At 48.5% G+C, this 12,884-nt stretch overlaps 5 protein-coding genes across 6 annotated transcripts; 3 read left to right on the top strand and 2 right to left on the bottom strand.

Moving 5' to 3' along the window:
• The first annotated feature begins 124 nt into the window (after positions 1–124).
• On the top strand, positions 125–1,170 carry LOC126323243 (uncharacterized). Its single transcript, XM_049994626.1, has 2 exons — positions 125–884; positions 959–1,170. The coding sequence occupies exons 1-2, from the start codon at positions 125–127 to the stop codon at positions 1,168–1,170; spliced, it is 972 nt and encodes a 323-aa protein (XP_049850583.1).
• A 56-nt stretch (positions 1,171–1,226) lies between these two features.
• Positions 1,227–2,067, bottom strand: LOC126323245 (RRP15-like protein). The gene is made up of 2 exons (XM_049994628.1): positions 1,876–2,067; positions 1,227–1,755 (listed from the first exon to the last, which is right to left on the bottom strand). The coding sequence occupies exons 1-2, from the start codon at positions 2,051–2,053 to the stop codon at positions 1,235–1,237; spliced, it is 699 nt and encodes a 232-aa protein (XP_049850585.1). The 5' UTR covers positions 2,054–2,067; the 3' UTR covers positions 1,227–1,234.
• Positions 2,068–2,135: 68 nt separating this feature from the next.
• Positions 2,136–6,744, top strand: LOC126323242 (uncharacterized). 2 transcript variants are annotated; one of them, XM_049994623.1, is made up of 5 exons: positions 2,136–2,256; positions 2,327–2,401; positions 2,459–3,193; positions 3,268–3,533; positions 3,619–6,744. In XM_049994623.1, the coding sequence occupies exons 3-5, from the start codon at positions 3,145–3,147 to the stop codon at positions 6,679–6,681; spliced, it is 3,378 nt and encodes a 1,125-aa protein (XP_049850580.1). In that variant the 5' UTR covers positions 2,136–2,256; positions 2,327–2,401; positions 2,459–3,144; the 3' UTR covers positions 6,682–6,744. The 2 variants fall into 2 exon arrangements, with proteins under 2 accessions (XP_049850580.1, XP_049850581.1); XM_049994624.1 differs by having other exon boundaries at positions 2,459–3,533; positions 3,619–6,732.
• On the bottom strand, positions 6,728–7,986 carry LOC126323246 (splicing factor 3B subunit 4-like). The gene is made up of 2 exons (XM_049994629.1): positions 7,852–7,986; positions 6,728–7,690 (listed from the first exon to the last, which is right to left on the bottom strand). Exons 1-2 carry the CDS (start codon positions 7,961–7,963, stop codon positions 6,777–6,779), a joined length of 1,026 nt encoding a protein of 341 aa, XP_049850586.1. The 5' UTR covers positions 7,964–7,986; the 3' UTR covers positions 6,728–6,776.
• Positions 7,987–8,589: 603 nt separating this feature from the next.
• On the top strand, positions 8,590–9,678 carry LOC126323244 (START domain-containing protein 10-like). Its single transcript, XM_049994627.1, has 4 exons — positions 8,590–8,790; positions 8,851–8,911; positions 8,980–9,044; positions 9,115–9,678. The coding sequence occupies exons 1-4, from the start codon at positions 8,593–8,595 to the stop codon at positions 9,535–9,537; spliced, it is 747 nt and encodes a 248-aa protein (XP_049850584.1). The 5' UTR covers positions 8,590–8,592; the 3' UTR covers positions 9,538–9,678.
• The last annotated feature ends 3,206 nt before the right edge of the window (positions 9,679–12,884 follow it).

Here is a 12,884-nt window from a genome sequence, read left to right as displayed (position 1 = left end):
CGCTCCAAGCACCCTACTCCATAACATATAAAAATTTGTTTGTCACACCCTTAAAAAAATTTTCAACATATTGTACCTGGTTTTTATGTCCTGCCTTCTTCATTGATCTTCTCACATTGCTCATATGAAATGCAACGTTTGTTGGATTACGTTTTCAAGTATTGACAAGGTATACGTAACTCAATGCTCGCATCTCATTTGCCACGACTGTGCTTCAAAATGTTTTAGTCTATCAGCGTGCTGTCCTATCTGCGATACTAAGCTCGACATTGATGACCTCGCACTCATCGAATTGGCACCGTCTGCCGAGAAACTCAAAGCCCTTTGCGGGTTGGACCCTTGCTTCGTCCTTCAAATCGCTTCAAGAGCCATCGATTTTTACAATTTTCAACAAGAACTCGTCACCAAACATGACAGCCAAGAAATCAGTGACTTGAAGCGTCAAATTCAACACATAAGTCAGAAGCACGTAAACATTATAAAAGACCTCAACGCACAAATTAATTCTTTGAGTTCCAAGCTAGAGGCTACCATTATAGAAAGAAACGCACAACAAAAAACGATCATTGATTTGCAAAATAAAATCGAAAAAGAGTCAAATAATTTCTTGACCTCGTTTTCGTGTGACAGTTACAGTTCATTAGAAAAAAGCAAAAGTACAGCATCCCCAGGGCTACTTTCGCTGAGGGATAACATAAATCAAAATATCCACAATACCGTCAATTCGTCCTTTATCAAAACACAAATTGGCCCAACTCCTAGTTGGCTTGACAAAAGTGGCGCAGATGACGAATTTTGTGAGCTTCTCCCAGAAACGGCTATAAACGCTACATCATCAACTGACAGGAGTCAAGATTACAAATCGCCGAATAGCACATCTAATCGTGCGTATTTTTATAAGCTCTAATTTGATTTTGCTTTTCGAACGTGTGTGCTCATTGTTATTTTTTTTTCAAAGATCTTGCAAAGCAGTCTGTGCTTTTTCCAAGCCAGGACGTCTATAACGATAATTCGAGCAAATCACTTTCCTGGAAAGGAGCTGATTTGCCTTCTGCTCGTTTCCCCCCGCGACTTGAATTACTCAAAAATGTGCATCTCCAAAGACCTGCGACGCCCTTCCTACAAAAGCTTTCAAATATTCAGGAATCGAGCGTTTTTGGATCAATTTAATGTGTACACAAAAATGGCTGCACATCAGCATCCGTACATTGTCAATACATGGAAGACAAAACGATTACTCGTCATCACTGTTCTTGTCCCAGTTTTTAAGTTTTGAGCCAAAATCATTTTTCAAAAGTTCCCATGTTGGTGGCTCACTTTCCTGCTTTTTTTTCTGGACAGGCTGGACATCGGAGGATACTTTTTGTCTCTTCGTTTTCGTCTTTTTAGGATCCTGTATTTGCATGAACGCATCTTTATCAAAATACGAAGTATCTAAATTGGCTTTTGATTCCCTCTGGTAATTTTTAACAGCGTTGAAAAGATTCACGACGCCCTTGGTCGCGAGCCTTTTTAACTTTATCTCGACATCGTCAAGTTCAGCGGTCGGAATCGTGTGGTTTCTAGAAGATAAAAGCTTTTTTTGTAACTTAGTCATAAGAAGATAAGACGCCTTTTCGAGCTCCAATTTCTGATGCATTTTGCTTTCTTGAAGCGCCTTCGAATCAGATAAGATAGCATCGCCATTATCCTTGTTTTTCGCCTTCTCCAACAAAACGGACAAAGCACTCGCATATGTGTCACCACGAGTCTCAGCTGGCAAATTTTAACAAGCACGTAACGCCATGCAGTGGCAGAGAAAAATATGTAAAATACATTAGCGCGCATTTTCAGGAATCATTTCTCTAAAGTGTTCACTCACACCCCAATACAAACCTTTTGTAGGAGCCGTAGCAATTGCTTTCTTTTTCGAAACATAATCGGAAGTCAATGCGTCTCCTACTAGCACGGGATTATAGACACTAGCGCGTTTTCGCTTCTTTGACTTGTCAGACTTGAGTTTTCTGTGCGTTCCATCAGTGGCCTCGACAGAGGCCGCTCGATGCGCCGCCATAGTTCAAAACAAACAACTTTTTGGGCAAAAAAAGTTAAGAAAATATTTTTATCAAATTCTTTAAACCGTGCTGTAGCTGAAAACACTGATTGTAGAATTATTCAGTCGAAGGCCCAGCATCGAAACCAATTCGATTTGTCGCGAATCTATCAAGGTCGATGAACACATGAATATAAGTAAATCCAAGCAGAAAAACGATAGCGGTAAGAAATAATTTGATAATATTTGACACCTGCAAAAAATTTGCTAATTCACTCTTCTGGCGTACCAAAGAGCGTAGAGAAATCAATGCTCACATTCGAAAATACGGAGTTCCAGGGAGTAAGCGGTATAGGTATTGGATGAATGGTACGCATGCGGCGAAGAAAATACGTTTTTGTGTTCTTTGAATTTACGCATTTTTAGAAATATTTGTTTTAGAGCTGAACAAGTGCTTGAATGGTAGTGATGAAGTCGAGATGATTAGCGACGAAGATTGGCTTCTATCAGAGAGGCCAGCATCTGTGTTGGAAGAACTGTACAAGGACAAGGAGGCCATGATTACTTGGGATCCATTTTTAGACATCACCGAAGAGCAGCAGAACTACATGTTTCACAAAATGTTTCTAAGCAGTAATATCCGAATAAGTGAATTGATTGAGCCCAGGCTAAATTCCATGAATTTTAGGTATCGTCAGAAGTCGAAAAAGAAGGACCGCAAAATTGGGACAAGAGCGGAAAAGTTACATGAGAACTAAAAAATAGGTGCTTCAACTGCGCTAGTTGTTGAACACACAAAAAACTGTTGATCTTGAACAAAATTCCTCTTTTTGTCCAGATGTTTGATGTATATTTATAGGCGGAAATTAATCGAAGGCAGAGTGTACAGACAAGCTTCGTTTGGTTTCGCTTCGGTGTGTGTTGGGGCGTTGAGAGATATAACAATGCTAGTCCTGTTGAGGCGGTTTCAAGAGTGTGATAGCTTCGACGGTATCGTTGAAACCGCCGAGCTTACAGTTTTAGGCGCGGTATTGGCAAACAAGGAAATATAAGATTGCGCACACATAATTTATAATTTTTTTTGATAACATTCTACTTAGCTCTAAACAAGTATGATGCTTAGATGGGACACGACTTCAGACTTTCTCCCCAGACAAGGCGGTATGCATGATGTTCATGTATGAAGTCAGCCTTATATGTTCTTGAACATACACTTACAGGCTCTTTTTTTGAAGAAAACTGTGTCTTTTTATCACTGCCTACATACTTGAGAAAGTCTCTGGCCTTGACCGTATCTCAATATCTCAACAAGAATTCGGCCATTGACACCTTTAGCAATAATCTTCAGTTCTCCGTAATATTTGAGCTTTTGGGGCAGTCCCTCGGCTTAGGCACATCCGAGAAGAATTTGCTGCTAGACGTCCTTTCTATCTATAAACGCTGGTTTCTAGAAGGAGACCATCAAGACTACTTTAAGGGAAAATACTTCGTTTACGTATCTGTACGAACTGCTGGCAATGTCGCATATATACCTGTGTGTGCATATCGAGGCAGCAGAACTGATAATTTTTTATCACTGGACTCAGGAGCTAATAAAGCACGTAGCCCTTCTCGTGACGGCTCCGACCGCACCCGAACACGTGCCGACTCAATGCAACTTGGTACTTAGGTTCTTGGACCTCATTTTTGACATTGTTAAGAAAACAGGGCCGTTAGTCGATTCGACTGTTTTTTACGACGCCCTTGAGTCTTATATTGGTATTTGCAACTATTGCTTTACTTCTAAGCTTGGTCCGCGATATCAGTCTTTGATTGAGGAGGTGTTTGACATGTATGCGTACATGTGCATTCAGCTCAACATTTGCGACTCTAAGAGCTGGCATTTGCTTTATTCTTATTTTTTGAAGTGGCGCAACAGTTCGGACGTCATTGAAAAGTGGGCGTATTTGTCTAACAGCCTCACTGAATTGATTTGTGAAAACAGTCTTCTCCCCGACGAGGAAAAGATTTGTTTGAGAGCGTCCAAAAATGAGAAGTATTCGGTTGTCTTAGAAAAGGGCTCATACTATTTTTTCTGGTTTAGATTTTTGAACATTTTAGGAGATCTCAGTACGACCGAGTCGCCGATGGTTTTCGAGAAGCTGCTGTATCGCGTTCGCCAGGTGGCCTGCAGGTTGTTCAAATACGCTTCTGCGCAAGATTCTAAGTCGTCGGAGGATGGACAGATGCTCTTGTCGATGTTCAGGCAAAGCACATTTGATTTACTGCGCGAGGAACATCAACCTCAGCTTGAGCTGGGCAAATCGGATGCGTTGCACATTGTTCTGGCTATATTTTCGAAGTTTCCGGGTAACTACGACTTGACTCAGCTCTCTTACATGTACTATTTTGTTCAAAAGTACATTTCTATGTCGAACAACATGCTCTGTAAGATTATCTGTGTCTCGGTGGGAATTTTCTCCATCAATTATCCAGGCATCAAATGTTTGATTCCCGCTTATTGGTGGGGCATGAAGCAGGTTTACGAGATGGAGTTTATGACTAAGAGACTCGACACGGACGTGAATAAGCTGGGTCGGTCGTATGCCTGCCTGTCCAACGCCCTTACAAGTTATGCCAACATCTACGGTGCGACCACGTTTGGAGAAATATCTGTAGGCACAAACGGTCTCTTTGGCGCATCGCCGACGACTCCTCTGTCGACGTTGCACACGCTCAATACGTATCTTTTGAAGACGTTCCGCCTGTCATTGACGGTTCCGACGATGGTGGTGGTCATAAAGGTGTTGTTCGTGAGCATTTGTGAATCCCACAAGGAAATCCCTCCCGATTTTCCGGTTCTATTTGTTCAGGAGACGTCTTCGTTGATGTCGGCCAAAGATTACGATTTTGAGCTTTGCGCGGTTGTTCTGCAAACGTGGACCGACTTGGCGCATTTGTTCAACTACATTAGGATTCTTTGCTCCGCGCTGCCGCATCTCATCATTCAGTCGCTCAACGCGTTGTTGAACGCGCTGTTTCAACTCCCTTTCACCAACGAAAATATCGAGTTGATCATCTTGTGCTATCAATGCCTGACTCAATGGGTGTCAGCGTGTTCGCTCCTGTCCATAAACTATAAGAGCTCAGACAGGGACAAGAACTTTGTCTTGAGGCTTTTTAACTGCTTCTTTTTGTGTTTCGAAAGGAAGCTGGATTTCTTTACGACAGACATCGAACTCGTTTCCGACCAGAAACTGTTGAATGCGCCGCCCCAACAGGTGAAAGAGGCGGCTACGCATGCGATGATGTTCGTCATGAATTTTGCCGATTGGCTCGGGCAGGACAAGCAACCAGATCCTGTTTCCGTTTCCTTGGACAAAGAGTTGGAACCGTTTATCGATGGCGGCAGCAATGTTCGGACGTTCGCGTTCAAAGACTGCATTTTTTCCATCATTGCGATGCCTGACCGCGCGACCGATACCTTGAACATACTGACGGTTTCGTATTCAAGAGGCGACGTGCGCACATGGACGTTCAAGCGGCCCCTTCAAAAGTTGTGCGAGCCGATCGACAAGACCGTTTCTTCGTTCGACATCGCGGTCCTTGACGACCTGAACATGTTTAACGATGCCGGGAAGTCCTTGCATTACCAGCTTACGTCATATATGAATGAAAATCAAAAGTACAAGCACAAGATGTTTGTCGAATTGGTTCATGAATCTATCAACCAGTATCGAACGACGGAAAGACCCCGTTCTGATCAGTGTTCAGAAACGCCCCGCGTGTCTGTCTGTGATGCCCCTAGCTCGCTTCAGGACGCAGACGGGTACTTGGAGCGCTATCACACTTACAGTCTGGCTACTCAACTAGGTTGGAACGATATAGATAACTTGCCCAACATTTTCTTGTTTGAAAATGCCAACACGCCCTCAAACACTCCCAATTACCCCCTTTCACTCATTTTGAGTGAAGAGCAAAAGGCGTCTCAACTCCCATTCTCCATCGGCGTCGTCTATCTTCCTAACGGCTACACTTTGGACAGGTGCATCCATAGCCCCGTCCCGATTTCCGAGTCGCCCACTTTCACTCAATTCATAGATCTGCTCGGCACCGCGACGCACTGGTCCAAACACAGCAGCCTCTCGAAACTGCTCGACGGTGTGGTCGAGTGTCAAGAAGGGCCGAAAAGCGTGCTGTATTATGACTACCTTCAAGAAGCTGTCTTCCATGTCTCGACGACGCTGTCTTCATCGCCGAACGTCCCTCAGAGCCTGGTTTCGAACCTCCTGTTGAGCCCGTTGGTGTCGGTCATCTGGGCAGAGAACTATTCAGATTACAGGGAACACCGCGCCTCCCTGCCCGCACGGCTCCACATCGTGATCAACCCCGTCATGGAATTCCAATACCGCGTTTATCTGTTGTCGAAAGACGACAAACGCCGACACACCTTCGGTCCTCTGAAGAACAAAATGCTCGTAACCCAGCGCAGCCTCTCCTTCCTCGTCAGAGCAACCGCCATCAACTTCATCATGGCCCATGAACAACAGTGGTACTACAAACGCCAGTGCGAGGCACAGCGCCGCCTAGAGTCGTTCATCAAAGACAACACTCTAAAAACCGTGTCAGCACACATGCTCTACACAAAAGAGATCAGCAATCCAGACTAAAAAACGTCGCCTTTTTTTATTTGACATAAATACAAATTTCACTCTCCGCACAACGCCTGTTCAGAAGAGACCGCACGAACTTTTCTATCCCCCCATCAATAAGACGGAGGAGGGTATTGCGCCTGCCCGGAATACGCCGGATACTGAGGGTTCACCGCCGCGGGATACGCCGACGAATACTGCATCATGACAGCTGGATTTTGTACCCCATATTTCGCTGTCGCATACGAATTCATACCGGGGTATCCCTGCATAGGTACATATGTCTGTTGCTGTGGCGACACCACCTGCGCCGGCACCAAGCCGTTGGCGCCATAAGGGGGTTGGAACGCCTGCACGTTCATCATGGGCATATTGCCATTCACGGAGCCTCCCCCAGCGGCTGCATTTGCCATCGAATTTTCGCCCTCCGCCACGTTCATGGTCGCGGGGCTGTAGACGTTTCCCTGAGCATGGGCGACAGTCGCTAAGTTTTTGCTGGCAAATGACTGCGAAATTTTTTGTAACTCCTTTCGATGTTTCAGTACAGGATTTTTAGAGGCGAGTAGTCTTTCCGCTGCATCTCCGTGCCTCTCTCCGGGTTTGTCTTTCTTGAAAGCGTAGGTAACCACAATCCTCTTATTTCCGAAAAACTGGTTGTTCATAGCCGCGATAGCCGCATCGGACGCCTCAAATGAGTCATAATATACAAACGCGTAACCCTTTGACTGGCCAGTCACTTCGTCGCGAACGATCTTCGAGGGTCCAATGAGCGGGCCAAATGCCTGAAACGTATCGGTCAACTGTTTGTCATCCACCGACGGATCTAAATGGCCAATATATAGGTTGGCGCCGATGCCAAAGGTCTTTTTATCGCGACCCGAAAGATTAATATACAGTTTTTTGTTATATAAAGGAACTTCCTCCATAATCTTGATCGCATATTGCACGTCTACTTCCGATTGAAACTCGACAAAGCCGTACCCAGAATGTTCCTTCGTCAGCTTGTCACGAGGAATGTAAACGCTAACTGCATACACGAATGTGTGTACATAAACCACGGTCAGTAAGCGGAACGCACGAGCAAGAGCGAAACCTCTCTCATCTCTAAAAATACCATCTGTTTTGGCCTGCGTCCGCGGTACCATCAAAAGAGGTTGCAATGTGTGCCAGTTATATATTAATACGTGCCAACTGGTCCTGCCTGTACCATCAATTCCCATAGTAAGGCCTCATTCACGTTTGGGTCTAACCCGCTCACGTGAATGGTGTGGTCGTGATTTCTTTCCTCTAAATGAGCCATCTTGACTCTCTTTAGCTTCAGTTTTTTCCTTCTTAGAGGGGTCGGTCTAAAAAATTACCATATTGAAATTATATTTGTACGTCCAAAATTTTTTTTGTTTCTGCCCTGCACTGGTTGCTTATTGCGTGCTTCGTTATTTGCCGTTCTCTGCCGTTTCTGTCGTTGCGAGTGCTGAGACCACACTCGCTTCATGCTTGCCTCGCTTCTAGATGGCGCCAACGGCGTTTCGATGCGTATTTTTTTGTATGTCGAGCACGGCACGAGTCCGTGTGTTTTTTTTCGGCATTAGCGTACACACTGTCTGACACTTTGTATGTGCGATATAGAATTTCTATCTCACGCATTGCGACTTTTTAAATTCGACCTTTTCCTGTTGAGGTGCAAACAGCGAGAGGTGCTTTCTTTTTGTCCGAGGTCTCGTTGACCAGGCGGACATGCAGGTGCTCGCATCCAAGCAAGACGAAACGTGACACTTTCTAATGATCAAAAAATACAACCCTGGGTTTTGTTGTCCCTCGTGTATGAAATCTTGCGCGTTTTGCTATGTCAATATAACGTTCTGATTTTTCATTTATTTGACGTATCCATATATTTTTGTGGTTCTGTAATATTGGATAATTGTCTTTTTTATGTTTAAAACAGCAAAGGGATTTCACTTTTGTTACTGTCTGTATTATCTACTGGCGATGGCGGACATCCCTGCAGTTTCTGATATAAAAATTCCTGACGATGCGAAGTTCGACGAATTTCGCAAAAGGTGTCTAGAAGACATTGAATCGTGGAGTGAGGTGTATAAGGACGAGAGGTACCAAGTTTGGTCTCGAAAAGTATGTGGCGCTCAAAAATTTCGCCGTGGACTTGGATCGTACTGACGAGCGAGAGCGAAGTCCCCGGATTTCCCTATAGATGAGATTAAGGCTAGGACAGTTTATACAGACATTGAAGCAGGTATAATAGTAAAAAAGTTCACTTAATCCTTATCGAGCCGTTATTAACAGCTACTGTCTTTCTTTCAGATGTCCTTTATGATGTGTTACATGACCATGAGTATCGTGCAGAATGGGATGAGAATATGTTGGAGGTATATCTCATGCGGATAGTCGAGTTATTTTTGACAAAATTTGAGGTTTGACCTTTTATGCGCCATGCAGGGCTATGTCATAGAGCTTCTTAACAAGAATTCGGAGATTGGTTATTACTCTGGTAAGATGCCGTCTCCTGTGAGCAATCGAGATTTCTGCAATCTGCGTTCCTGGAAGGTGTTCGGCGATAGCAAGGAGTACATCATTTTCAATTATTCTGTCAAACACGATAAATGCCCGGAAAAGAAAAACTTTGTTCGAGCGCAATCTGTACTTTCTGGCTATTATATACGTGCTCTGGAGAGTGGTTGCGAGTTCATATACTACAGTCAAAGTGATCCCAAGGGTTGGATTCCCAGTTGGATTATTAATTTCTTTTTGAGCAAGTTTCCTCCTAAGTTGCTAGATAAGCTGCATACGGTTTCGCTGGAATACCCTGCTTGGAAGAGTACCCATAATCCAGAATACAAGCCGTGGCTCGAAACAGAATAAAAGTGTTTTTTATGAATGTCCGAGGTTGCACTGAGGTTCGTTGAGACAGAGTGTGCATCGAGAGCGCGTATTTTGAGTGAGCATGGGACTTTAGGGGTTTGAGGGGGGTTGTTTTTGGGCGCGTGGGGCGGAGCAGCACGTCCCCTGCATTCTGTCGGTGCCTTGTGAATGATACGAGTATTTTTTTATTTTGGGCCGGTACAGCGCGGTCCCTGAGGGTGGGGGGTTTGGTGGTCCATCGAAGGGTGGGGTCTTTGGTGAGATGGAGTGGTGCCTAGAAGCAAGGTTTGTGAGGTGGCGGTTGTAGTGGAGGTTTAGGGGCTACTTACGTTTGGCCTGCGTTGGGCCCGTTTTTCGCGCCGAGGTCGAGGGTGCCGAGGAGGGGGTGTTTGCGCGGCGTGTTTTTTTTGGCGGGGGGGGGTTGTTTTGGTGGGTTTGGCCGCGGAGAGAGTTTGAAGGGGGTGTGCGGGGGGGTTTAGGTGTGCGCCGCTGCGAAGTGGCTAGCTTTTTGGGGAGAAAAGTTATTTGCCGAGTGCGTGGTGAGAAGTTATTTTTCGCAGGGGCGCGTGTGCGTGTTATTGCGCCGCGCGTGTGTGTATCTTATATGGCGCACCAGTTGGCATGTCGAAGGAGAGTGAGCGAGAGGAGGATTAGGTCTCGAGTGGGGTGTGCTGGGTTCATGAGCCTTAGTCGTTCGGTGCCGTATGCGACGCCGGTATCCGAGGCGGTGGGGGCGGTTGTCTCGGTTGAGTCCGCCGCGCGGTTCAGGTTCGAGTTGGCTAGGGCGTTCGAGTGTTTGCCCGGGCGGTGCGCGTTGGTGCCGAGGCGGAGGTGTTACGATATGATTGCGGAGGCGTTGGAGGCGGAGAGAGTGAGGAGGGTGGTGCCCGACGCGAGGACGAGGAGGTGGTTGGTGGCGCTGAACATGACGATGGCGTGGGTGGAGTTTCGGGAGCAGTACCCGGAGTGGGGGGAGTTTCCGCAGTGTTTTCCGGTGGATGGTTACGATTTGGTTAGGTTGTCGAGCGAGGAGATGGTGGCGTGTTTGGTGAGGTTGGGGTTGTGTTGCGAATTTGCTGGTTTGTTGCAGTTGTTGCCGGGGGGGGTGGCGAGTCGGCTGGTGGAGTCGTTGTTTTCGCGGGTGGGGGAGGAGTGGGGGGAGGGGTTGCTGTTGTTGGTGGCCGGAGTCATGGCGGTGCCCCCGGGGTTTTTGGGGGGGGGGGCGCAGAGGGTGTTGGTAGAGAGGTCGTTGTCGATAGCGGAGGGGGGGGGGTTGGAGAGGTGGTTCGCGAGAGTTGTGGTGAGACATATTTGCGCGTCTTTGAGCATTATGGAGAGGGGCAGGTGGGGTGAGGAGTACGCTGGTTGGTTTTTGGGTTTTGTGTCGGAGAGGGGTGACGAGGTGGGGTCGTGGGAGGAGGTGTTTGCGAGTTTGAGGGGTCGGTTTGAGAGGTGCGTGGTTTGGGAGGAGTGGCGCGGGTCGGCGGAGTTGTTGACGGAGGAGGAGGGGTGGATGGGTGGGGCGGAAGGTGGTGGGCGGCGCGTGCCCAGGTGGGTAGGTTTGGTGTCGGAGTCGAGTAGGGAGTTGGCGAGGCACATGGATTTCGTGTTTTTGAAGCGTCCGAAGAGGTTTGAAGAAGATTGGCCCGAGGTGTTGAGGTTGGGGGCGGTTTTGCAGGACCCGGTTGGGTGGACGGAATTGGTGGGAAGTTGTTTTGAGGATTTGGTCCGTCCGATGGGTGGGGTGAACGAGGGCGTGCAGATGAGGTTTGCGGAGTTGACGGCGTCGTTGAAAGAGCGCGTGTCGGGGTCGAGGGACGAGAGGTGGTTGGAGGCGTTTGAGGTTTGCAAGGCGGTTATAGTGAGGATGTTGGAATTCGAGGGGAACCCTCGGTATCGGATTGCGTCGAAGATGTTTAGGAGGTGGGAGGGGGGGGTGGTTTACGTGTTCGAGGATGGGGTGGCGGGCGGCGGTACAGGAGGGGCGGCGGAATTGGTGAGGCGGTCGGGAAGGGAGGAGATGAGGCAGTTCTCGTCGCTGAACCGCGATTTGGTGTCGATTTTCAACCGGATGACGGGGGAGTCGTGCGGTTGGACGGATTGGACGTTGGAGTTGATATGTTTTTTGGCGCCGGGAAGGTTCGTGGAGAAGGTGGTGGAGGAGTCGATAAAGAACAGGGGTCACGCAGGGCTGATGGCGGAGGTGCTGTGCAGGTGGAGCGAGAAGGTGCCGGACTTGCGCGGGTTCTTGGTGGAGTTGCTGAGGTCGAAGTTGCGAAGTTGTACCGGGGTGGTTGAGGAGGGGTACGTGTATACGGTGTACACGTTTTCGGACCCGTCGTACAGGGCTAGGAGCGAGGGGGTGGAGGGGGAGTTGCTGGGGGCGGGGGAGGTGATGGAGGGGGTGGTGTTGCCGGTGGTGAGGAGCGTGGGGGAGGGGGAGTTGTCGAGGAGGGCTTGCGCGGAGTTGGACGTGTGCCTGAGGGTGGTGATGAGGGCGGTGTTGGAGAGGTTGGAGGGGGGGCTGGGGCGGTTGGAGGGTTGCCTGTTGGGGTTTGCGGCGGAGTTGAGTGGGTTGTTGGAGAGGGTGAACGGCGGCGGGTTTACGTTTGGCGTGATAGACGTGAGGGAGAAGATGTACGAGATTTTGCGTTGGATAGACGGCGCGATAGGGGCGCCTGGGCGCGACGCGGAGGGGGGTGAGGGGGGTGGTTGGGGGCCCGCGGTTCGGCTGCTGGTGAAGAACGCGTTTTTTGGGAGCAGGGGCGTGGAGGAGTTGATACCGGTGGAGTTGCAGAGTTTTGTGCGCGAGGGGGTGTCGTTGACGGCGGGGAGCGCGATGGCGTTGTTGGAGCTCGCCTCGGTGCGTCGGGAGGCGACGGAGTACTTGTTGGGGCTGGTGGAGGGGAGTGTGGCGGCTTGGAGGGGCGAGGAGTGTTTGTGGAGGCATTTGACGTTGGCGTTGTTGTTTGTGTTGCCGAGGTCGCCGCGGTATTGCTACGAGGTGGTGTTGCTGGAGGTGTTGCCCCGGCTGGTTGGGGGGAGGGAGGGGGAGGGCTTGCCGCGTTGCGTGGAGGAGCTGGGGATGTCGAGAGAGGAGTTGGGAGCGATGTCGGGGATGTTTGTGTTTTTCAAGATGTTTCCGCTGTTGACGCAGGACAGGGAGTTGGTGAACAACATGCACGGGAGTTTGAGGGTGGAGGAGAGGTACGCCGCGATAGACGCGACGGTGGATCGTTTCGTTTGGTGCGGACAGAGGTGGCTGGCGGGGGAGGGGGGTCGGAGGTGCTTGGCGTTGTTGTACTTGGTGCTGGTTGACGTGTTGGGTCCCGTGGTGGCGATGTCGG

Source organism: Schistocerca gregaria, unplaced genomic scaffold, assembly GCF_023897955.1.
Source record: "Schistocerca gregaria isolate iqSchGreg1 unplaced genomic scaffold, iqSchGreg1.2 ptg000855l, whole genome shotgun sequence".
NCBI classification, from domain to species: domain Eukaryota; kingdom Metazoa; phylum Arthropoda; class Insecta; order Orthoptera; family Acrididae; genus Schistocerca; species Schistocerca gregaria.
This window is presented reverse-complemented; position numbering and strand designations above follow the sequence as displayed.

Bases quoted from the DNA above. Each gene is read 5' to 3' on its own strand.
- LOC126323244 (XM_049994627.1), top strand. From the start codon at position 8,593: ATGTTTAAAACAGCAAAGGGATTTCACTTTTGTTACTGTCTGTATTAT. The intron at 8,791-8,850 runs GTATGTGGCGCT...GCGAGAGCGAAG, and splicing joins ACCAAGTTTGGTCTCGAAAA to TCCCCGGATTTCCCTATAGA. The intron at 9,045-9,114 runs GTATATCTCATG...TGCGCCATGCAG, and splicing joins GGGATGAGAATATGTTGGAG to GGCTATGTCATAGAGCTTCT.
- LOC126323243 (XM_049994626.1), top strand. From the start codon at position 125: ATGAAATGCAACGTTTGTTGGATTACGTTTTCAAGTATTGACAAGGTA. The intron at 885-958 runs GTGCGTATTTTT...TTTTTTTCAAAG, and splicing joins GCCGAATAGCACATCTAATC to ATCTTGCAAAGCAGTCTGTG.
- LOC126323246 (XM_049994629.1), bottom strand. From the start codon at position 7,963: ATGGCTCATTTAGAGGAAAGAAATCACGACCACACCATTCACGTGAGC. The intron at 7,691-7,851 runs GCACGTATTAAT...TCGTGTATGCAG, and splicing joins GGTACAGGCAGGACCAGTTG to TTAGCGTTTACATTCCTCGT.
- LOC126323242 (XM_049994624.1), top strand. From the start codon at position 3,213: ATGAAGTCAGCCTTATATGTTCTTGAACATACACTTACAGGCTCTTTT. The intron at 3,534-3,618 runs GTACGAACTGCT...CACTGGACTCAG, and splicing joins AATACTTCGTTTACGTATCT to GAGCTAATAAAGCACGTAGC.
- LOC126323245 (XM_049994628.1), bottom strand. From the start codon at position 2,053: ATGGCGGCGCATCGAGCGGCCTCTGTCGAGGCCACTGATGGAACGCAC. The intron at 1,756-1,875 runs GTTTGTATTGGG...AAAATTTGCCAG, and splicing joins TGCTACGGCTCCTACAAAAG to CTGAGACTCGTGGTGACACA.